This window comes from Suricata suricatta, chromosome 3 (assembly GCF_006229205.1).
Source record: "Suricata suricatta isolate VVHF042 chromosome 3, meerkat_22Aug2017_6uvM2_HiC, whole genome shotgun sequence".
Classification (NCBI taxonomy): Eukaryota; Metazoa; Chordata; class Mammalia; order Carnivora; family Herpestidae; genus Suricata; species Suricata suricatta.
In genome coordinates, this window is record NC_043702.1 from 110651705 (window position 1) to 110676076 (window position 24372).

General features: G+C 42.1%; 1 protein-coding gene across 1 annotated transcript in view; it reads right to left on the reverse strand.

Annotated features, from left to right (window-relative positions):
- The window catches only part of PLD5 (phospholipase D family member 5), a 327662-nt gene that overhangs the window by 102968 nt on the left and 200322 nt on the right, over positions 1 to 24372 (reverse strand). The window contains exon 5 of the mRNA XM_029934829.1: positions 9136 to 9263. Within this exon, the coding sequence (XP_029790689.1) occupies positions 9136 to 9263 (128 nt within the window). The remainder of the gene's footprint in view (positions 1 to 9135; positions 9264 to 24372) is intronic.

A 24372-nucleotide genomic window follows, 5' to 3' on the forward strand; every position in this document is an offset into this window, starting at 1 on the left:
CTCTGGTCAGTATCCCATCAAACAGTCACTGTCAGGAACCAGCAGCTACAGATGAAATCAGCAGTTTGGGGGCAGGAAGGAACCATCACTATTCATGTGCTCAAGATACTAGATGAAAAGCAACAGATATCAGCCAATCTCTTTTGTTTCTCCAAATGCCCACTGGACATGCAAACTGCCCCCTTATCCCGATGACCCCCATTTCTATGACAGTTTGGTATTTTTTCAGTGGGCCCAGCTCCAGGTGCTGGAAATATGCCCCATTGTTCCTTGTGGCTCATTCCTTCTGGCCCATCAGTCCTTATGATGGAAGCTTTGCCAGGTTTCTCCATTCTATTTCCTTCTAGCTCTCACAGTCCCTGGTGTACCAGTCAGCGTGCTCCAGAGGACAGGAGGTTTTGTATCTCTATCTCTATATGTATAGAGTAGATAGGTAGATATAGATCCAGACATAGACATAGATACATAGATATACAGAGAGATTTTAAGGAATTGGCTTGGCTTGTGATTGTCGGGGCTTGCAAGTCTCAAATCCACGGGGCAAGCTGGCAGGCCAGGAACTCAGGCAGGGTGTCTATGTTGCAGTCTTGGGACCAACTTTCTTCTGGAAACTTTAGTCTTTGCTCTTGGGAGCTGCAACTGGTTGGGTGATGCCCACCCTCAGTATGAAGAATAATCCACTTTACTCAAGTCTACTGATTTCAACGTTAATCACACCTCAAAAACACCTTCAGAACAACACCTAGACTGTTTGACAAAACGACTGGGCATAAAGTTGACATGATTTGTCTTCCCACCATCATTACCAAAGCCTATCACTTCTCTCTTGAATCTTGGCCACAGGCTCTCTGTTTCCCCCTCCTGTCACCCTTCCACCCACGCCCTTGGTCAAGGTCTATTCCATTCCTGCCAGGTTCTGGCCCCAGTCAGTGGCCCCTATAGCCTGCAGGACTCAATCCACACACACCCTGTGCAGGGCACTCTCTGGCCTTCCCGGGGTTATCTGTGTCATTCCTAGCCTTAGGTCCAAGGGCTCTGCAACTAGAACATTCTGGGCTGGCAAGAAATTGCTCACAGGTCTTCTAAGAAGAATCTCTTTCTTTCCTCAGCTCAACATCCAACATCTCACTGTGGCCTTTACTGCATAGTCTGTGGGGATTTCCCTCTTCTTAAGTCCCCAAAGTACTGGTCGTCAGTCCTACTCATTCAGCACCTGGGTTCATGGTGTCTGGCCGTGGAACTCAGAGGACCCTCACTTTCACCCCCAAGCTTGGGGTAACAGCTCTGCTCTCACCATCTTGAAGTTCTTGATAATTTTTTAACAAGAGGTCCCACATTTTCATCTCATACCAGGTCCCACAAGTCATGCTGTTCAGCCTGCTTGGCAACTATCCTGGGTGGTTGGATTCCCCTGAAGAATGCTTAAATATTTTGTTTCTCGAACTGGACTCTAAACTTTCTGCCAGTTTATGTCATTTTCCTTCAAACCCTCTGCCGTGATTAGCGCGGTTCTCTGAATAAAGGCGCAAGAGACACGGTGATTACTTTTACCACATGTAATCCCTGGTCTGCTCACTGTTCAGTTGTTCTGTTGCTAAGGAGACAGAAGCCCACCATTCCCAGATTTGGAATCACATATTTTTCATAAGGTAGCACGTGTAGTGAAAAGGGCTGAGAGTCCTAACATCCTAAAGCCTGATGGGAGGGAGGAGTGACTAGCTTCTACCCACGGCTGCCCTCCAGCCCTTCGCCTCGGTGTTCTCATCTGTAAGCCTGGGAGGACATTCAGTGTTATCCTTAAATTGCATCTCATGAAATTTATTTTTTAAAATTATTATCCGGGTTTAGAACAGCATTTGTGCAAATACAGAGGCTTCAAGGAATATGTGATCCATAAAATTAACTGTGGAAAGCAGCTCCTGGCCAAAAGGATTTAAGGAATGTACATCCTCTCCTACCCTCATAGAGATTCTCAGAGCACATTAGCATATTAATGGCTCTGAAGAGTCCCACAGTAAAGAAACCTATTTAAATGAAACTCATAGTTTCTCACTCTCTGGGAATATAGAGTCTCTTTCTCAGTGAACAGCATTTACTAAGACACTCCTTGGGAAACACTAGACTGATTACTCTCTGAGCTAATTTCCAGTTCCAAGATGAACGGCCTCGGTGATTCTGAAAGTCAGGCAGAGCCTGGGCTGGTGGGTCCCATCTCCCACCTGAGCCACGGGGTACGTGTGGGTGCCCTGAGCTGCTCTGTGCCCCCACCCCGGCGGGTCCCTGACAGCCTCCTCACCAGCAAGGTCACGAGGCTCGTGTGCCCCACGACAGCTGGCCCGTGTCAATGTACTCCTTTCCAGGTCTTCTCAGAACCAAGGTGGATTAAGGTTAAAATACAGATTAACAGAGTTTAAACAGGCCTATTTCTGTTTGCTCGGAATGCATTTTATAATTTTAGGGGCCCCTGAGTGGCTCATTCTGTAAGCAACTGACTCTTGACTTCACCTGAGGTCCGGATCTCTCAGTTCATGAGTTTGAGCCCCGTGACAGTGTGGAGCCTGCTTGGGATTCCGTCTCCCTCTCTCTCTGCCCTTCCCCCACTCACTCTCTAGCTCTCTCAAAATAAATAAAAATCAACTTTAAGAACAATAAAAAATAAAATACTATTTAAAAATCTCCCCTTTTCAGAGTTGCCAGATTCCAGTGACCAGTGAACCTATGGAAATCCCCTTTGAACTCCCAGCAAGTATTCCTTCAAGAGGGCCTGTTCCAAAATTATGAAAGCAACATTTTCTAAAAACGTGATTTTCATGTTTTTCTTTCAGCTTCTTGTACTTCAGCATCACACCTCTGGAGCCCTTTGGTTTATAGATTGCTGTGCCCTTTCTTTCTGCTTCACATACTGGTTAGTCTTTTGTTTGCCTTGTTCGTGCTGTAGTTTTTTGTGTCCTCCATGGGGTTGTTAGGTGCGCCCAAGACTCACAAACCCAGACTGCTTTGTGGAGAAGCCTGTGGTGCTGTTCTCTTTCCTCTTCCAGGATTCCCTTGTGGCCCTGGATTCCAGGGTAGTGCCCTGAACCACAAGGGAGAGGAATAGAGAAGCACACGGATTGACCCCCTAGTCTTTGAAATTCAACCCAGAGGCTAAGAGAGTCTGCAGAACTCCATACCTAGCAACGGCAGGTGTCCAACTGTGGTCCTCAGATCATTGTGGGTGTGCAATCAGAACGAAGGGAATGAGTAGAGCGTTTCTTGATGAACAGTATTGTTACCTTCTCTTAGAAGAGCGAGTGAGATGAAATCCTAGCTTAGCAACTCAGCAAGATCATGGAAGAGGATGAGTTTTCATAAATGCAACTGGTTTTTTATTTTTTAAAAATTAAAAAAATGTGTATTTATTTTTGAGAGAGAGCATGGACAGGGGAGGAGCAGAGAGAGAGGGGGATAGAAGATTCGAAATGGGTTCCACGCTGACAGGAGCGAGCCTGATGTGGGGCTTGAAATCACGAATCATGAAATCATGACCTGAGCTGAAGTAGGACACTCAACCGACTGAGCCATCCAGGTGCCCCATGCAATTTATTTTTTAAAAATTATTAGCAGGGAGGGGTGTCTGACTTTGGCTCAGGTCACGATCTCATGGTTCATGATTTAAGCCCCACGTTGGGCTCTGTGCTGATCGCTCAGGGCCTGGAGCCTGCTTTGGGTTCTGTGTCTCCCTCTCTCTCTGTCCCTCCCCTGCTTGTGCTCTGTCTTTCAAAAAGAAATAAATAAACTTTGAAAAAAATGTTATTAGCAGTGAATAAGAGGGAGGAGTCTGGCGAAACACTGCCTGGATACGAATTCTAGCTTTACTACCTCCTGAAAGGTGACCCTGGGTAAGTCACTTATTTGTGCTTCAGTTTCTCCCTTTGTAAAATAAAGCCATGATAGTATTATCTTCAGTAAAGGCTGGTAGTGAAAATTAAGTAAGTTCCTACTCTTTCAATGCTTAAAGAAGGTCTAGTACAGGGGCGCCTGGGTGGTTTAGTTGGTTAAGTGTCTGGCTTCGGCGCAGGTCATGATCTTACACATTCGTGGGTTCGAGCTCTGCATCGGGCTCTGTGCTGACAGCTCAGAGACTAGAGCCTATTTTGGATTCTGTGTCTCCCTCTCTCTCTGACCCTCCCCTGCTCGTGCTATCTCTCTCTGTCTCTCAAAAATATAATAAAAAACATTTAAAAAAATTTTTTAATTAAAAAAAAGAAGGTCTAGTACAGAGAAAGCCCTCCATTCAGTGAAGATTTTATTATTAGTATTGTTATTTCTCCTACTTACCATACATTGAAGGTAATAATTGGTAACAATAATCTGATTGCAGTAGAAAACTTCACAAAATATAAAGCTGATGAAGGAGGTTGAATGTGACACTTGGAATATGTGTTCTAATTCTTCAGGTAATTGTTAGTCTCACAACTTTGCTCAAAGGAAAATCTGCTCTATTGTATGGGTCCTGCTGAGCAGCGTGCTATGCCCACTGAGGTGCACCGAGAAAAATCCCACGCAGGCAAGCTCAGCTCAAAGGGAACCTAACTTAGGTAGATGATTAAGGGTAATAATGGGGTTCCCAATACTGAACACTATGGGGAGGGGTGAGCAAGGTAGGAGATAGCGCTTGTGTGTAAGGGTGCGGAGGCAGGGGACAGGAGGTGGGAGAGGAAAGAGAACGCTCTGAGTAGCTGACACACATGCAGGGGGCTGATGGGATGCTAACTGCTTTCCAGAAGTGTTTTAAACCCCGCCCCCTCCCCAGCCACATGGAGAGTCTCTTCCAAGAGGAAAAAGAGAAAGATTGTTACAGGAGGAATGAGATTTATGTTGGCCTTTAAGAGTTTGGTTTAGGGGAGCCTGGTGGCTCAGTCGGTTAAGCCTCTGACTTCAGCTCAGGTCGTGATCTCATGGTTCGTGGGTTCGAGCCCCAGGGCTCTGTGCTGACAGCTCAGAGCCTGGAGCCTGCTTCGAATTCTGTGTCTCCCTCTCTCTCTGTTCCTCCCCCGTTCATACTCTGTCTCTTAAAAATAAATAAAAGTTAAAAAAATGAAAAACAGAGTTTGGTTTAGCAGAAAATGGCAATTTTGCATTGATTCCCACCTGGGTCCCCAAATTGGTAGGAATGAAATGAAAGATCAGAACTCTACCAACTTGACCATCCATCTAAAGAACGAAAGAACCATCTCCAAATGCCTGATGCCTATACAGGTTAGAGTGTGTCTTACCATTTTATAGGAGAAAAGAGCCACAAAATAGCACCTGTTCTGTTTTTATTTTTCAATATTATTTTCATTTGGAAGATGGTGATGATATCCACCCTTAAGTTGCTATGACAACTGAGGAAGCAGGTCTGAAGCTATTAGCACAGTACCTAGGACATACATAGGAGCCTTTTGGAAAAAATAATGAACATTTCTTCCACTCACCTCCTCCCAATTCCCTGACCTCAGTGGAGTTTAACCTGTTATTAAACTTACGACCAATAGAAGAATGCAGATTTCCACAGAAACAGTCCATGTGCCCTGCAATCACTGACAGCTTAAACATTTGCCATCAATGTATACATTTCATTCTGGCCTCTTCTCCAGCCTACCCAAGGGTGCTCTCCAAGGACTGTTTCCATGGACAGCTGGCGAGTTTGACCCTTCACGTGCCCTTTCTTCATGGGGATGTTTGGAATAGTTAGAAAGGAGGCAGCAGGCCCAAAATGGAGTCACTTATGTTAAATACCATGTCAGCAAACCAAGACTTAATATCTAATCTAACTGCAGTTTCAACCACTCCGGAATGCAACATTTAACCAGTCAATATGGAATTACCTGGTCCACATTAGTGAAATAGTCCACCAGTGAGATCTCTCCTATTTCCCATAGGAAGGGGACCTGGCCTGAAACAATTCATTCTTTGCTAATAATTACCTTTTTTCCTTTTCCTCTCTACCTTTAAAACCCTTTCCTTTTCTAAAGCCCGCAGAGCTCCTGTCTATTGCTAGGTGGATGCTGACTAATTCATGAACTGTTGAATAAAGCTGATTTGATCCTTGAATTTACTCAGTTGAATTTTTGTTATTTAACAGAGGGCTGAGGACTTTTTCATGGGCTTCCTCTCTGTGAATTGATGATGGATCAAAAAATAAGTTTATTTTTAACTCATTATTTCATTTACTCCATACTTAAGATGCATCAGGACATCATGTAGGTTTTTAAAAGTAAACTCTGTTGGTATATCTGAGCTGGGCTCTTTGAAGGAGAGAAATCTGAGGAGGCCACGCTGTTTATTCTCCCTCATTACCTGGCTCATGAGATGAGAACAAACCAGCCATGGGATGGGATGGGGTCTGAGGGACACATCTGGAGGCCCAGCTCACACAATGGCATAAAGGAAAGGTTGGAATTCTCCAGTTCCTACTGAGAAGGACTTTTTAAGTGAATGACAAAGAGTTGATTGTTCTTTAGGGAAGGCACTTGACTCCTTGTGAAACAGAGCTGGGTCCTGGCATTGTCCTATGTTGTCCTCTGACTCAAGGTCAGGTCTGGTCTTCTCTGTAGGTGAAAGGAAACTAGCTACCACTTCACAACGTGTAAGCAAGCAGAGATCCTGAGATGGTTTCTAGTCTTCATTGGACTAACAGGAAATAACGTTCTGCCCATCCTTCATCTGCATTTACTATGTTTTGTGGGGAAAATTTCCCATTTCACAGTAAGGATCATTTTCCAAATGAGGACACAGCCAGGAATAAACATTTAAAAGATCAGCCTACTTTCCTACAAAACACACAGCAAAAATCAGAGACCAAGGCGTAAGCCGCGAGCAGGGAAACCAACTCTTGACTATTTTGTGTCCATCTGACTAAGCAAAGAAGTAAAAGGAAACAAAGATAACTTGCTCAAAAATTTGGAGAAAAATGTCATTAAACCTTAATAATTTCACACCCCACTCAACTGGAACTCACAGAACTTTAAACCTTTTCAACTAAGGTCGCTTCATGACAAAGGAAATACACTTTGGTGGTGGGGAAGCGCATTAAAAAAAAGGAAAAATGACTCTTAATTTAAAGACCACCTAGAAGCAGAATTTACAAGTACTCAATATTGTGAGAGAACCAAGTTTCCCTATTTATTATAGGACACCAAGCTGAAAATTTCTGGGCAAAAGATGCTTACTGATTAACAAAAGATGAACTCCGATATTTCAATAAATTAAACTATTTTTATATAAATCCTCTGAATTCATGAGGCTTTAATATTGCTCTCACCTTATTTCTGGTTTCTGAGGTAAGCCAAAGTTGCTATAATCCATATTTTTTATATTGGCATTTGAAGGGCTATCAGACATGAGATATGGTAAATCACAATTTATATTTTTCATATCAGAATGAATACTGAAAGGATTGGCTTGAAAGGTTTAATACTGAAATTCAAATCTGGGCTCAGGTCTACTTACCTTTAAAATGGAGACAATAATACTGTTTCCATCATAGGATCACTGTGAGGTTTAAAGTAAATAATCCATTTAAATGGCTTACAACAGCACCTGGCATGCAATGTACCTAGTTATTACTGTCTGGATTATTCACGGACACTAGTATTTTGCTCAGAATCATTCTTATATCAGTAGATAGCACCTTCAAATTTCCTGAGCAAATATAAAATAAACAACATTTGGTCAATCTTGGATGGTGTCTGCATCCCAAAACTGATGAGGAAATTTTCTTCCAGTGTTCACTTCCCGCTGAGGGGAAACAGTCTTATTGGAAAAAAACAGTGGATTGGGGCACCTGGGTGGCTTGGTCAGTTAAGCATCCGATCTCAGCTCAGGTCACGAGCTCACAGTTCATGAGTTTGAGCCCCAGGTTGGGCTCTGTACTGACAGCCTGGAGCCTGCATTGGATTCTGTGTTTCCCTCTCTCTCGGACCCTCCCCTGCTCACATTCTGTGTGTATCTTTCTCTCAAAAAAAAAAAAATAAAATAAAAAATAAAAAATAAAATAAAAAATAAAAAAAAGAGAAAGAAACAACAGTAATTTGACCCTCAAGACTGGATTCCTCTATCCTTTAAATATAAAAGTAGACAAAACAACCTTAGATAGGTTGTACTTTGGCTCTCTACTGTCTGTTCCCTGGAGTGGGAAGTAAGTGGACTTTTAGTATTTAGTTTGCTCTCTATATATCTCTTTTACCGCTGCGACTCTTACCTGCTTCAACTGTTAGGAGAGGAAGAATAGAGTTTGAGTGAATGGAAGGCGTGGCATTTTAAGAAGGACAAGAGGACAACAGGAAATTGGAGGGGCAAACAATTCAATCCTTGAAACAGTAGAAAGGTCAAGTGACCCTCTCTTAGATTTACACTACGTGGTGACGTTTTTCTTTACAAGCTATGGCCCTGGGTCTATCTGCACATCCCTGCTTTCTTTCCCATAAGAAATGTGGTACAATTCACTTGGTAATTTCCGTGATCTGAATATTAAAAAAGCTCAGCTCAAAGCACGTATGAGCTGCCTAGCACACACGGCTGACCAGCCCGTCTTCCTATGCACCCAAGGATGGAGAACTTCCTGCCATGAGTTGACCAGTGGGAAGAAAGTGATTTGCAATCTTCTGCGATCGCCCTGGCACAAATGAATACCTGAACATGACAGATTTCTCAAGTGCATCTTTAAGATATTTGAAGCAAATTATTCACAAAGAGGAAGACAACATCCTTATATTAATATTCATTAAAGGGGCAGCACAAAGGATTACTCTTCTCAAACATACTGCCCTCTTCGGAAGTTATGGTTTCCTCCATCCCACAGATTCTGTGATCCCATGCCGAACATTCAGGTTCGGGTACCATAAATTACACGCCATCCTCCTCTCCAGAATCCGGAGCTAGCATGTGAATTACGAAAGCAGAGGCGCAACGGCAGCATTTGGGGCAGATGATGCTTTCAAGGAAAAGTTTCTCATTTTACATTAAAACAGAGGTGAGCCTGTTACAACACAGTAAAAATAATAGATGCTGTAGGATTTATTTCCCGGAGCCACAGTACAGGCGCCCGAGGGCTCTGCGGAGCTGGCGCCTGAGGCTGAGGGAACCCGGAGTGTGTGTAACGCAATGGCTTACCTGGCCCAGAGACTGCCAGTCCAAGCCCGCGCTGCCGATGTAAACGTGCTGCTTGTCCACGATCCAGAAGGAAGACTGTAGCCGGCCCTTGTTGTAGGCGGTCATGTTCATGTAGGTCACCTCGGCTCCTGGGGAGGTCAAGGAGATCCTGGTCAGCCTTGAACGTGCAACCAGACATCTACCAGCAACGATACTCATGGTTTGCACTGACCACAAATGGCATTTGTGGAGGCCAAATATTTATATTTATGTGGTGCACAGAAGACCTTCGGGAATTCCTTTGTTCTTAAAAGAATTCAGAAGGAAAATAAGAAGAATGAAGCCTACACCCGGGCATAGGAGGCTCCAGTATCTACTAGATACAAGAACCGTGTCTTCTCCACGCAGATGTGGTTCAAATCCCAGCTCCATCATCTACCACCCAAATGCTGAGATACATGCACCAAACTCTTTTTCTATTAGAGTAATTTTCATGTAGATTTCCAATCAATAAAAGGGCCGTTCTGTTTGGTATTACAGCTTTCTCTCCTTAGCAAGAAATTGCCTTTCTTCTCCTTTCTATATGTTATTTTCACCCCTGGCCTTCCAATTGCTTTTACTTCTTCATTTTCTCTCTTCATGACTCAATCTAGATTTGGCTTCCTACTGGCCTTTCTTAATCGATGGTTAATTTAAGCAATGATTATGCAAGCCTTACAAAAATGCAACAGTGAATGGTAAACTAGGTCACTCTGAGTACTGTTTAAACCCAGAAACACATTTTAAGAGCTAAATTTCGTTCTTTTGTAATGTTTTATTTATTTTTCAGAGAGAGAGAGACTGGGGGAGAGGCAGAGAGGGAGGGGGACAAAGTGTCTGAAGCAGGCTCCAGGTTCCACACTGAGAGCAAGAGCCTGATGTGGGGCTTGAACTCACAATACATGAGATCATGACCTGAGCCAAGGTTGGATGCTCAATCAGTGAGCCATCAGAATGCCCTTCAATTTCTGTAATTGTTTAATTTTTTTAAGTTTATTTATTTATTTATGAGAGAGAGAGAGAGAGACGGAGAAAGAGAGAGACAGAGACAGAGACAGAGAGAGCGAGCAGGCCTGGGGCAGAGAGGGAGGGAGAGATAGAATCCCATGCAGGTTCCACACTGTCAGCATGCAGTCCCATGTGGGTCTCAAACTCGCACACTGTGAGATTACGACCTGAGCCAAAACCAAGAGTTGGACGCTCAACTGACTGAGCCACCCACAATTCCCTTCAGTAACTGTCCTAAGCATGATGTGCCATGTTTGCCATGCTGTTCCATTTTTCTGCCTTAGGACTATCCATTTACAACTTCTCAAGATGAACGTAGAGCTTATTGAATGCCAGTAAGTCTATTTACTGGTTTCTATTTGAGCAGAGTTGACATGAGTTTCAGGTGTACAACACAGTGACTCAACAAGTCTCTACATCACACTGTGCTCCCACAAGTGTAGCTAGCGGCTGTCACTGTGCAATGCTGTTAACACACCACTGACTAGCCCCTACACTGTGCTTTTCATTCCTGGGACTTTTTAATTCCCTAACTGGAAGCCTGAATACAATTACATTTAAATAAATTCATCTAAATTTCCACATCTTGAAAAGAACAGACCCATATGCATATATGCCATGAAGTAGGCTATTTTGTTTTCAGACATTCAATATTAGTGAAGAGGACGAATTCTTGGTGGCCTCCTTGTTGGCGTCTATTGGCAGAGGAGGGTGTGACACGTGCGCCTACGGATAAACTCCGGCAGATCAGAAAGGAGTAGTGGGTGACGTGTGAGCTTCATCTGTAACTCATGGGAAAAGGGAAAGCGTGCCTGTGGGCCCCGAGGCAGGATGCCAGGAGAGGCTCCGGGGCTGGAGCGGGACCAGGAGGAAGCTCACGTGCAGGCAGACTTCCTGTCTCCAGCCACCCTGGAATAGTCCCATCCAAGGAATGGGTACAGGCCCCAGAGGACGAACAATTGGGTAGAGCAGGCTCTCAATGTCCAGAGCGGGTAGTCACCATGGCAATTCTGGAGAGACCCATATCCACATGGACAGTGTGGGGTCCCTGTACCCCCTGAGTCACAGCTGCCAGTGCTTCCAGATGGATGAAGAGCAGCATGTGTCTTTGGGGACAGGCCCTTTTCCTAAGACGGCTGTGACACAGTGAGTGGATTCAAACAATAGAAACCCATTGTCTCTTGGTTCTGGAGGCTGCAAGTCCAGAATCGAGGGGCTGGCAGGGGAGCCCACAGGGGACAGTCCCTCCTCGTCTCTTTCCACCTCTGGGCCATCTCTGATAAGCCATTGCAGGCCCTCTGTTGTCACGTGGAGTCTCGCCCTGTGTGTCTCTCGTTTTCTCCTGGGCTCTTAAGGACACGAGTCCTGTTCACCTCACTCTACATGACCTCATCTGAACTAATCATGTTAAACCAAAAACGCTGTTTCCAAGTAAGGTCACATTCTGAGGGACCAGGCATTACGTCTTCAACACATTGTTTTTAGGGAGAACACAAGTCACTTGGCAACATAGACCCAGGCCACTTTCCCTGGCCATGCCCTTCAACAGCACGAGACGGAGCAGCACTGAAGGAAGCGTCCTCTCATGTGTGGAAGGGAGAGGATGAAGGCGGTCTTGGTGTTTGCCTCAAATCCTGCATTCATACTCTGACCGGAAACAACCGTGACCCTCTGTGACCCTGGCTGGCTCTCACCTCCTGGCCTGGAGCACCACGCCTGAAATCGGACCCACGACTGATGGCTACTTTGCACTGGATCGCTTATTTGTTCTTAGATCCCTCTCTGTTCTCATTCAAGTCTGCCGGAGACCCAGCCCCTGGTTCACTAGAGGGAACACTGGCCTATGGGAGGGGCCACTGGGACCATCCCTTTTGACCTCTTGATGCCACATGGCACAGCCACTGCCCTCAAAGTACTCCATTACTTTATTTGGTACTTTAGCCCAAAGAGTGTGATTTCAGGGCCATGGGGCTTCTGTGATACTCCAGTCAGAACCTCCACAGTTACTTATTGAGGCCTGTAATTATTCTATAAAGGAACAGAAACCTCCCGTCATATATACCAGATCAGAAACTTCACTGATATATACCACTTATTTTTCACTTATATATCTGATATATACAGATAAACCCCAAAAACCTGGCATATACCAGATACTGTGTTACATGACCGTAGGAACACAAGACCTGAAGTGGCTGAGCCAAGTATTACAAAGTGTAATATTTAAAATAGTTGGGATTGTTCACACGGCAAGGGGGTACCATGTATCTGAAAGGTCAGGAGGGGAGCCCCCAGGCTGTATCAGGGAACTCCAAGTGAAGGCCAAGGGCATGAATGGCTTCCCAGGTCTGCCAGGGGCCAGGGCCACGTGTGCAAAGGCCCCGGAACCGTGTGCAGACATCAAGCAACAAGCAGTAACAGCTGTCCACTTGGCCCTGCGTGTGCCCAGCACCAACACAGCTGGGTGAGAGCAACCGCACAGGGCTGCTGTGTTTTCCCCACTGCAGAGTACAACAAATGACCTGGTGTGGTGTCCTAAATCAGCAGAAAATATTCGATGATGCGGCTGGAAGAATATTTGCCTGCATATAGTTTGTGGAATATCACTTTCCCACTAGGAATGATCTGTCTGGGGCACTTGGGGCGCTCAGGCAGTTAAGCGTCTGCCTTCGGCTCAGGCCATGATCTCACAGTTCATGGGTTCGAGCCCCCTGTCAGGCTCTGTGCTAACAGCTCAGAGCCTGGAGCCTGCTTCCAATTCTGTGTCTCCCACTTTTTATAACTTTAAAACAAGTTATAAAAAGAAATACCTGTTTTTCTATCAATCCATCCTCCATCTATCTCTGAATACTAATGCTTTTATTTTATACCTATCAGACAGTCATATCCAACACGTCCCTGTTTATTAGACATATTTTCAATGCTTAGGTTAAAATAATTTATTTTATATGCACTTAGAAAATATTTTTGTTGATTGGTTATGGAGATTACCCTCATCCTACTGTCTTTTCATATGCATCAGAAAGGTATGGTTAAAATCCAATGTTTTCTGACTATAAAACATTTAATCACAACCGTCTTTAATGCACCAGATAATTATATGTGTATTTTTAATATTTGACTAAAATAGTCAGTTCTGGTCTGAAAGCCATGTAATTTTTAGCAACTGCCAGTTGTCCAAACTGCATGATTAAGTGTTTCAAATTTTGAAGATTTAAAATAAACATCCTGTCAAAACATTCGTCATAACTACACAATAGAAATATGCTAGTGCCCCGTGGTTAAGAAGTGAAAAATAAAGTTCCACATTTTTCATGAATCATCGGGATGAAGATCACACCAAGTTTATTTCAAGAAAGTCACCTGTTGCAAGAAGATTATCAGCACCTTTAGTAAATCTTATAACATTTATACATTCAAGAGAATATATGTAACGTGTAGGTAAATTAGGAAGCACCATCTACCAATGGACACCTGTGAACTTTCCACTTTGCTAAAAACTAGAACCTTACCATTCTGATTAAAGTCAGTACTTCTGGAACGCCAGGGTGGCTCAGTGGGTTAAGCGTTTGACTCTTGATTTCAGCTTAAGTCATGATCCCATGGTTTATGAGTTCAAGCCCTACACTGGGCTCCAACCTGACAATGAGAAGCCTGCTTAGGATTCTCTCTCTCTCTCTCTCTCTCTCTCTCTCTCTCTCTGCCCCTTCCATGCACTCTCTCAGAAATAAATAAATTAATAATAAAAAAAAAAAGACAGAACTTCCCAATCAATGGTGATTCTGTTCCCCTACCCTCAGAAACACGTAGCAACATCTTGGCTGTCAGAACTGGCAAGAAATGGCTATTAGCATCCAGCGTATAGTGTTCAGGGATGCTGAACATCTTGGAATACACAGGAAAAATTTGCAAACATCAACAGTCCCAAGGGTGACAAATCCAGCATTAACATTTATGTGTTTATGCTTGATCTGACATTCCTGCCACTTTCCTCTGAATCAACAACTATCCTGAATTTAGTATTTACCACTGTCTGGTCCTTAAATAGTTCATTATATGTGTATGTATCCTTAATAGCATTATAAAAAATGAGTTTATCATCAGCTTGTAACAGACTATTAATGAGCTGAGAGTATATATCAAAAGGAAATGCATTAGTATCAAAATTATAGATTTCTGGAAAGGTTTTCAGATGCTTCCTGAAAGCAAATTTTGCAGGAGAATTTTGTTTTATTGATCGAGTACTTCTTCTGAATATATTAATTTGTGTGAGCAAGGAAAGGTCAGAGCTAGCCCATTTGGGGGGACTTTAATAAAACCAGCACAGGTAAATCAGCAACATTTTGAAATCCACTGGGCTTACAGGCTAAAGGGAAGACCAAAAGGTAAAAATTAGCTATCATGACATATCTCTGCTTTCAAATCATTCAGTGAGTGATATTCAGAAACATTTTAAGGTACTCAATTGTAGAAAAAGTGAGTCTTCAATGCATGTTTCAGTTTTAGTTTTAACATCTCTATTCAAATATTGTCAAAACCATGTTGTGGAATTTTTCCTAGTTGCCTTGATACTTTGCTCTTTAGCCCACAGGTTTGGAACTCACAGTGGAGTTTCTAGGTGTTGTGTTTTTCTTTCGCATTATTTTTCATACAGTCAGAATATTCTGCTTCCAAGGAATTCAAATCTAAGGAATTGCTTTACAGTCCAACAGGCAGGTTTTTTATAGGAATGGTTGATTTTAGGAATCATTAGGCTTAAAATAAAAATTATGCTTAAAAATAAAACTTGCTTAAATTACAGTTCCTCAATTATGTATTGAAAAATAGAAAAATTCCACACTCAAAACAGAAAAGCAAAGACCTGATCTACAGTGATCATCAGTTATCCTAAACCATGATGAAGTCTGAAGGTTGATGTCCAGAGCAAATGCTTCTGGCTTCCTCTCTCTTACCCTTCCGTGCTGAGGTCACACGACTATTTACATGGACACCAACATGGAAAGCCGGGAATGAGGGCACCTCCTGGGGCTTCTGTTTTGGGACCAGTGCTCACTAAAAGAAGAGACCCATCTGAGTCCAGTGGTGGTGTGATGCCAGCAAGGATGGGCGCCCAGTAGCTTTGGAAGGGGTTTGCTTCATCTGGGCAAAGCCCAAATCATCCTGTCTACCTTCCCTTACTGTTCCAGTAGCGACAGAAGACTCCAGAGTCCCATCTGTCAGGCTTCTGGGTAACCAGCCTGTGGATGTTGAACATGGCACTTCATCTAACACAAACTGATAGCTTAGAGGAGGCATGTCAAGAAGAAAAAGCATATGGCTGCCATTGAGGCCGATCATATGGAAGAAACGAGAATTCTTAAGGACATTTGAGAAGATATTTAAAAGAATAATCTAAGAACAAAAAAATGATCTTCGAAATTAAAAAGATCCCAAATGTGAAATTCATGAAGGCAATGTAATATAGGATTGGCAAAGCTGGAAACCGAAATAGTGATCTAAAAGTCCAAATACAATAATTTATAACACAGAATGAATCTAAAGAAACTGAAGTTGATGCATGAAGGATATGTCACGGGAGGTGACATCTCAAAATCTCAAAGGGAGAAAAAAAGGATGTCTCTGAAAGTAGAAAAATGCATAATAAATGTGAGCAAAAAAGTATAAAGTTAGAGGATTTACCTAAAATATTCAAAATCCAATTATGAGAGTTCCAGAGAGAACCAAAATCAGACAGAAAGAAATTACAAAATAGGTTACGAAGCAAAATTTCCAAGAACTGAATGGCATACATTTCTTACTTTATTTTATTTATTTTTAAAGGACATAAATTTCTAAATGATGAAAGTCTATCAGTCTGTGGGCAAACCATAAAAAAGTCTCAAAGACACATCAAAAATTTTCAGAACATTAGAAATAAACAGGATCCTAAAAGCTTTCAGAGAAAGCGAACTTATAAAAATGATAACTTGCGAAGATAAGTAAATATGTATTATACCAGACATTTTAACAGTAACAGTGAAGGCTAGGAAATAGTTTGAGGGGAAATCAATTTGTATACTTAACAATGACTGGAGAATGATGGCCGGCACCATCATGAGGCAAAGAAAAAAAAAAAAGGAAAGGAAATGTAGAAGACGATGGGGGAGATCCATAAAGGGTATCTTCAAGAAATAGTAGATAAAATGGACAGAGTATCTGATATGTCAGACTGTGGTAAGGTGTATGTTAGTGTTTTAAGATTACTTAATATGAGGTACACAGAATCATGAACGAAAATGAAAAAACCGAATGGCTGCACAAGAGGAAATGTGATCGCTGTCCATAGCTCGGTTGTTAGTAATGTTTCAGTATAAACAGTAAATACTGATTTAACAGCAACAACAGCACTGATGACAAAAGATGACAGACCTTTACTGGTCAGCAGACAGGAAGTACCTGCTTGTGGGGGGGAGGGCCCAGGAGAGAGGGTAAGGAGTTACAGGAGACAGGTAACGTATTCCATATTCCACAAGAGCAATTCAACAGGTTGTATTAGAAACAAAAACTCAAGAAATAGCAATATGAATAGTTTATACAAAAAAACAAAATACATATAAAAGTAAGAAAGATAGTTACTTCTGGGAAGAAGAATTAGACGTAGGTTGACATAGCTCAGGGTGAGCCTTTCTTTATCACATATGTTGGGGTTGTTTTTTATTTTATATTTTCCTGTATTACTTTTCTCAGTAATAAATTAAAAGGAATATAGAGATGGGGGAAGAGTACGTCAATATAATACGAACTATTTACCGAATGCCAAACAAATTCTATGTCACTGGTGAAATTATAAGGCTATTTACATTATAATTAAAAATAGACAGTAATTATTCACTATTACATAATGATTCAAAAGTATATTAAAAATGAAAAAAGCTGTAATGAAACAGAAGAGATAAAATTCTCTCTTTTGCTGGTGGTTTGAATGTTATGTATGAAAAACCCAACAGAGTATGACAAATTAAATTTGAATTAAAAAAGATAAGGTGTCTAGATAAAAGATAAATAAAAATGAGTACTTTTCTCTGCACTATCAATAATCAGAAACTGGAATTTTAAAAACCCATCTACATCATCAAAAAGTATAAATACAATAAAAATTATAAAATCTTACGAAGAATTTACAAATATTGACACAGAAAAGTATTCCAAGGAGAGAGAGAGAGAGAGAGAGAGAGAGAGTGTGTGTGTGTGTGTGTGTGTGTGTGAATATTTGGAAGACTTTTCACCCTATTGTTAAAGAGACTGATTTTTGGAGTGAAAATTGGGATATTATTATTTTTGTGTTTATACTTCTCTGATTTTCTGATTTTTACGAAGTGAATATGTTATTTTTATACTCACAAATATAAAAATACCTTTCTAAATTACTGGGACAATGATACATAGCATCCTCTCTGTAGCCTCATATGCGTGCCATCAACGGTTCATAGATGCTTCGGCTCCAGTGTCTGCCCTCTGGGGGTGCCCTGCCTCTTCCTGCCACTCTGCAGCCCACACTCCATCCAGCCCCACGAACTGGATTGAGCCCCAACATGAACATTCGGGTTAATACAGATATTTTTGAATTGTTGCCAGGGTATCATTATGTTTTCCCACCCAAAATACAAATTCTCCAGAAAATGATCAATTTTAAAAATATTGTGTATAAACATATACATATATATATGTATATATACATATATATATATAATTTGAGATGGTATGTATTTGGAGAGGAAAATATGAATCAAGAACATAAAATACATATTGTTATTATGTGTTCTTTCCATATCTATGTGTATATAAAGGAGAAAGTCCTCGAGCTCTTAATATTTTTTAAGAGCTTGTTCAAGCTAGTTCAAGAAAATATATGTCCTCAGCTCAGTCACTAAATGAGAAAGATTGGTAATCCTAGGTAACATGATTAGCAACAATGCTTCCTTGTGTTTGTATAGTACTTTACACATTAGCGCAAAGAATGATAGAATTACAGGGGCACCTGGGTGGCTCAGTTGGTTAGGTGACCGACTTCAGCTCAGGTCATGATCCTGGAGTCTGTGAGTTTGAGGCCCGCACCGGACTCTGTGGAGCCTCGAGCCTGCTTTAGATTCTGTGTCTTCCCCTCTTTCTGTCCCTCCCCAGCTTATACTCTGTCTCTATCTCTCAAATGTAAATAACATTAAAAAAAAAAAGAATGTCAGGGTTACAGAGATTTAGGTCGTTCTCTGGTATGATACCATGAGGATCATGAGAGATGGAGTCTCAGGAAAGTGAATGATTGGCCTGAATGTGCACAGCTGGGAAGCAAGCTGAGCCTCAAGGTTTTTTACTTCAAATTCAGGGCCCTCCTTGGCCTCCAGCCCAGAACAACACAACAGCCTGAGTTATTCTGACACTCTAGAGGTGTTACTCTTGCAAATGGCGATGCTTGACATGAGTTAGTCAGAAAGAAGTCTGACTTCTAATGAGGTCCCTACTCAGGTTTCTTCCTAAAGAAAAACTAGGAGAAAAGAAAATGAAAATGGAAAGTGGGAATTGCTTGATTTTGTTTCTTTAATTCTAGAAAGTAGCACAGTGCTGGGCATGGTTTAGGGGTTCAATAAACATGTAAAAATGACTGAAGAAATATATGAATGAATGTGTTTGTGAGCACCTGTCACATTAAAGACCCCCCCCCGCCCCGCCCTCGATTACTGATGGAAGGGAATCCACTGGGATTTTCAGTGCAAATTCTGAGCAAACATACTAGGGTAGTAAAGAACCTGGCAATGTGAAGGAAATATGCTAGAAGCACATTTTTTATAAGTGGGAAACTTTTTAAATTTTAAATAAATGTTTATTTTTTTTTGAGAGAGAGAGAAATAGTGCAAGTGGGGGAGGGGCAGACAGAGAGGGAGACACAGAATCAGAAGCAGACTCCAGGGTCTGAGCTGTCAGCACAGAGCCTGACCGGGGCTTGGACTTGCAAACTGAGTGATCATGGCCTGAGCTGGTCAGATGGAACCATCCAGGTGCCCCTATAGGAAACTTTCATAGTTATACGGAACTCTGGTCCCATTCAAAGTCAAATTCAAAATGAAGGAAAACTGAGACAGTTTAACAGGACTTACTAACATGACTTAAAACTCCCCACACTTCAGTTGTTTCTTCCTTAGAGAACCAAGGGTTTCAACATTTATTTTTCATCTTCTAGAAAAAAAATTACAATGTTGTCTTCCATTCTCTATTTTCAAGTTTTAGTACACTATGTCTTAGTGTTGGCCTGCTTTTGTTGATTTTGATGGGATTCTCTGTGCCTCCTGAAAATGGATGTCTGTTTCCTTTCCCAGATCAGGGACATTTTCAGCCATAATTTGCTCAAATAAGCCTTCTGTCCCCTTTCCCCCTCTCTTCTTATGGACTCCTATGATGTTAATGCTATTACATTTTATGGAGTAGCTGAGTTCCCTAAGTCTACATTCGTGATCCAATATTTTTTTTCCCTCTTCTTTCAGCTTATTTCCCATAATTTTATCTCCTATATTACTTATTCATTCCTCTGATTCTTCCATCCTTGTGGTCATTACATCTAATCAGTTTTACATCTCAGTTATAGCATTTTAAAATTTCAGACTAACTAGTTTTTAGGTCTTTTATCTCTGCAACGATGGACTCCCTGATGTCTTTTATGCTTTTCTCAAGCCCAGCTGTATCCTTATGATTTTGTTTTCAATTCCGACTCAGGCACATACCCATATCTGTTTCAATTAGATCCCTGCCCATGCCTTTTTGTTCTTTATTTGGGGATGAATTCCTCCAGTCTGGCATTTTGTCTAGGTCTCTGACTTCTGTGTGCTCTGAAAGCCTGTTATGTTTCTAGCTCCTGAGAGTAATGGCTATTTTAAGAAGAGGGCACTTCAGGAAGTGTTCCTGGTGTATGCAGTGTGCATTCTGCTGCTGTGTTTTGGCTGCTTTTCCCCCTCAGGTCAGTCCTCTGCAGGGTTTCATCTTGCCTGCAGTGGGGTGTGTTTGGACCTTTTCAGTGTGTGGTGAGTTTAAACTAGGTGTGTTTTGGTCTGCTTGTTAAGAGCCTAGGTCCAATTTCCACTGGAATTGAAGCTTTGCATCACTCTCTGGTCTGTGCTGGTCCTACTGCTCTGGTTCTCAGGCACACTTGCCCTATGAATAAGCACTTGCAGAGTGCAGGGAGACAGGGCTTGGTGTAGGTGGCTCAAGCTTCCACTGTGGGCACTGTGCTGCTCACTAAAGTCTTCTGTGCTGATGGGGGTGGGGGCGGGAATAGTATCAACTGGCTCTCTCTCCCCTGGAGAAGGAAGTCCCTCCCACAGATGTTCAGGAAGCCCTTAGAGCAGAGTAAACAATCTCACCTCGTGTGTCCCAGGCTTTCCTCAGATCGCTGCCTTCACCCTGTGTCTGAGCCTCCTGCCCACCCGAGCGGGGAGTTCTCCTCTTTTGTTTTTCTTTTTTTAATCCCAGATATGCCAGCTAGTTTCAAAACTTCAAATTTCAGGGAACTGGCATGGCACAGAGCCGTTCTGACCCACCAGGGAAGGGTCTAACTATGCTGTGGCTGGTGCCAGTTTGTCACACAAAGGGTAGTCACAAGAACATGCAAGGGCTTGGAGTTGATGGTAGAGCACAGCGTAAAGCCGGCATCCAGGTTAGCTGTCTTTAGACGGTGTCTCTGCCCCTATGCTCAATGGTGCCCACCAGCCAGCTCTTTTGTCACCTGAGAGGCAGTGCCGCCTCTCCCAAATGCCCTGGGAACTCTATCTCCCTGTGCAACCCAGGGGGGGGATCTTCAGACCACGCTCTGCCCCCTACTCCACAGGAGCAACACTACGTCCATCAGGCTCCACCTGGCTGTGGTACAGACTTCTACAACTTCAGACCTTGAGCTCTGCTACTTATAAAAGTTTGTGGTAATCACCCCCCTCTCATTTTCCTCATCAGTGATTTTGGGGAGGTGTTCTTCTTGTGCAGTCCTCTGTGTGCTGCACATTCTGGCGCTCTCTCTCTCTCTCATTCTCTCTCTCTCTCTCTCTCTCTCTCTCTCCTCTCTCCGTGCTCAGAGCTCCTTCCTCTACAGCACTCATGATTCTTTTCTCCCCTCAATCATGTTTCCATACCTCCTACCTTCCCTCTAGTTGTGCAATTTATTCTCAGTCCTCAGAGCAACTTCTCGGGTATTTAGAATGACTTGATATTTATCTGTGTTTGAGGGACAAGGCAAGCATAGGGTCCTCCTGCTACTCTGCCCTCTTAACCAACCCCAGGGAGAGTTTCTTTTAATGTACACTGTAGGTGGCCTTACATTCAACACAGAGGGCTTTGCACAACCTCCTGGGTTCTGGAAGTTCACCTCTCTAGACCCCCTAGCCTCTTATAGGCTCCAACTCCTCCTCAGATTAGTTCATTTTCAGCCTCCAGGTCCAATAAACCTAACCAGAGATGGGATGGGGGTGGAGGGTGGAAGTGAAAGGAAGGCTCTGGAAGGAAAATTACATAAAAGACACTGCTAGTTAGTCCCCAGTGTAGACTAGAGTGGTTGAAACCCTGCTTCTACCACTCAGTAGCTGAGTGTCTTTGGGAAAATCATGTAGCTTTTTGTACACAGTCTGCTCTTCCATAAAATAGAGATGAAATTAAAGGCCTATGTTACAGGTTTATTTTGAGCTCTGAACCAGTGAAAAGTGAGGCACCTGCATCAGGAAAGTGCCTAGAAATATGAGTCTCTGTGCCTTTGGTACTGCTCCTCACCAGAGCCGTTTCTTGCTTAGCATTTGTCTCCTTTGCCAGGTCACAGGCCTTTTGAGGCTCCCCACACCCAGGGCCAATCAACAAACACCTGCTCTATGTTTGAATGAATGAACCACCTTCACACACATTTTGCCTTCAAAAATCATCAAAAATTCCATGGGAAATCAATCTTGTGGCACTACCAGGAAAAAAATACATTTTTAAAAATGTTTATGCATTTTTGAGAGAGATGGAGTGCAAGCAGGGGAGAGAGGTAGCGAGAGAGGGAGATGCAGAATCTGAAGCAGACTTCAAGAAGGCTCTGAGCTGGCAGCACAGAGTCTGATGTGGGGCTCCAACTCACCAACTGTGAGATCATGATCTGAGCCAAAGTCAGATGCCCAACCAACTGAGCCACCCAGGGACTCCCAAAAAATCCATCATTAAAATGAAATTCTTCCTGAATGATGTTGGCACATTTCATCTAGCCAAAAACTCACTGTGTAACTCAACAAGGCCCCTAAATATTCTTTTAGTCTGAGTAACTCAGAAAATTTGAAATGGGAAATGTTCCTGGACCATGAAAGGAAGTGAAAGGCAAGAATACTAAAAGAGAAGGATCTAGAGAGGGAAGGAGAGCGTGTGTGTATGTCATGAAGGAAAATGGACAGACCTTAAAAGAAGCAGGTTCTCTTAACAAGAGGAAATGAAAATGCTGCAAGGAATGATTACATAGGAAGCTGGAGTGGGAACTTGATTCTTTACCTCATTAAAATTTTTTAATCTTAGTTGGTGCAGTCTAAATCCCATCGTGTACAAAACAATATTGAAGTGAGTGACAGGTGACCCAACTACCTTTCAGCATAAAAACATGGAAAGCTAACTGCAGCTTTATGTATTGACACATGTTCTGTATCAATTGATGATGACTGCCTGTATGACTTAAATCAGGGAAGAGTGGAAAGATTTTGAAAGTTGTACGGTCTTTGGTAACAAAAGAAAGCATTTTTTAAAGGCCCATTAAGCACTAAAAGTAATGTGGGTGGTGGGTGGGTGTTGGCTGTCTTGTTTGTTGCTACTCTTAAAAACTGTTGGCGCCCTGTTTTCCTTTCAGGAAAGGCTGTGTTGATCCAGGAATCACTGATGAACTTCCCAGATAGGCATCTTGTGTCTTATCTAGGGCACACTGTTTAGTTCCCCTCATGGTTATCAGTACAGACAATGGGAACAACTTGTTAAAAAACAACAAGAACAACAAGAACAACAACAACAACACCCCTATGTCCTGATTTGCATAGAAGAAAATATTTACGCCAAGCTTCAATTTTTCATAATCCTGACTTCAGATGACATATTTCTCAGGCACATGCACAAATGACTATTTCTGATGGATTAAAAAAAATGTCTCAGAGGGCTTCCAATCTAATTCAAGAGTTTCAAGAAACTATCTCTCCTGAGAAACTGACTGAATTCTCTTAACGATTTTCATGGGTTTCTCATTTGGCCTAACATTTTATGTAAACTGCTATATATGAAAGTTTAATTAGTAAAGAATTTGAGGGGTTTCTCCCAAATCCCCAGCAGGATTATTTTTGTTTTTGGAACTAACTATAAGCCTTATACTTAGAAGCCAGTAAAATTTAAATACTATTAAAATATTCAAGGCAACAAAAGTAAAAATAAACAAGTAGGGCTGTATCAAACTAAAAAGCTTTTGCACAGCAAAGGAAACCATCAACAAAATAAAAAAGACAACCTGCTGCATGGAGAAAATATTTGCAAATCATGTATCTGATAAGAGGTTAATACCCAAAATATATAAATAGCTCATAAACACAAATAGCAAAACAAACAAACACCAAACATGGCATGGGATCTGAATCGATATTTGTCCACCATTGACACACAGATAGCCAATACATACATGAAAAGATGTTCAGCATCACTAATCATGAAGGAAATGTGCAAATCAAACCTCCAATGAGCTATCACTTCACACCTGTCATCATGACTGTCACCAAAAAGACAAGAGTTAAGTGCTAGTACAGACACGAAGAAAAGGCAACCTTCTACATTGTTGGTGGGAACGTAAATTGGTGCAGGCACTGTGGAAAATGGTATGGAAGCTTCTCAAAATATTAAAAATAAAACTACCACATGATCCAGCAATTCCACTTCTGGGCATGTATCTGAAGAAAATAAAAACACTAACTCAAAAAAATATACGTGCCCCATGTTCACTGTGGCATTGTTCGCAACAGACAAGATACAGAAACCACTTAGGTGCACATCGATGGATGAATGGATAAAGAAGATGTGATAGATCTATCCAATGGAATATTATTCAGCCTCAAAAAAGAATGAAATTTTGTCATTTCAGACAACATGGATGTACCTAGAGGGTAATATACTAAGTGAAAGTCAGAGAAAGACAGATATGATGTCTTTCTGTTT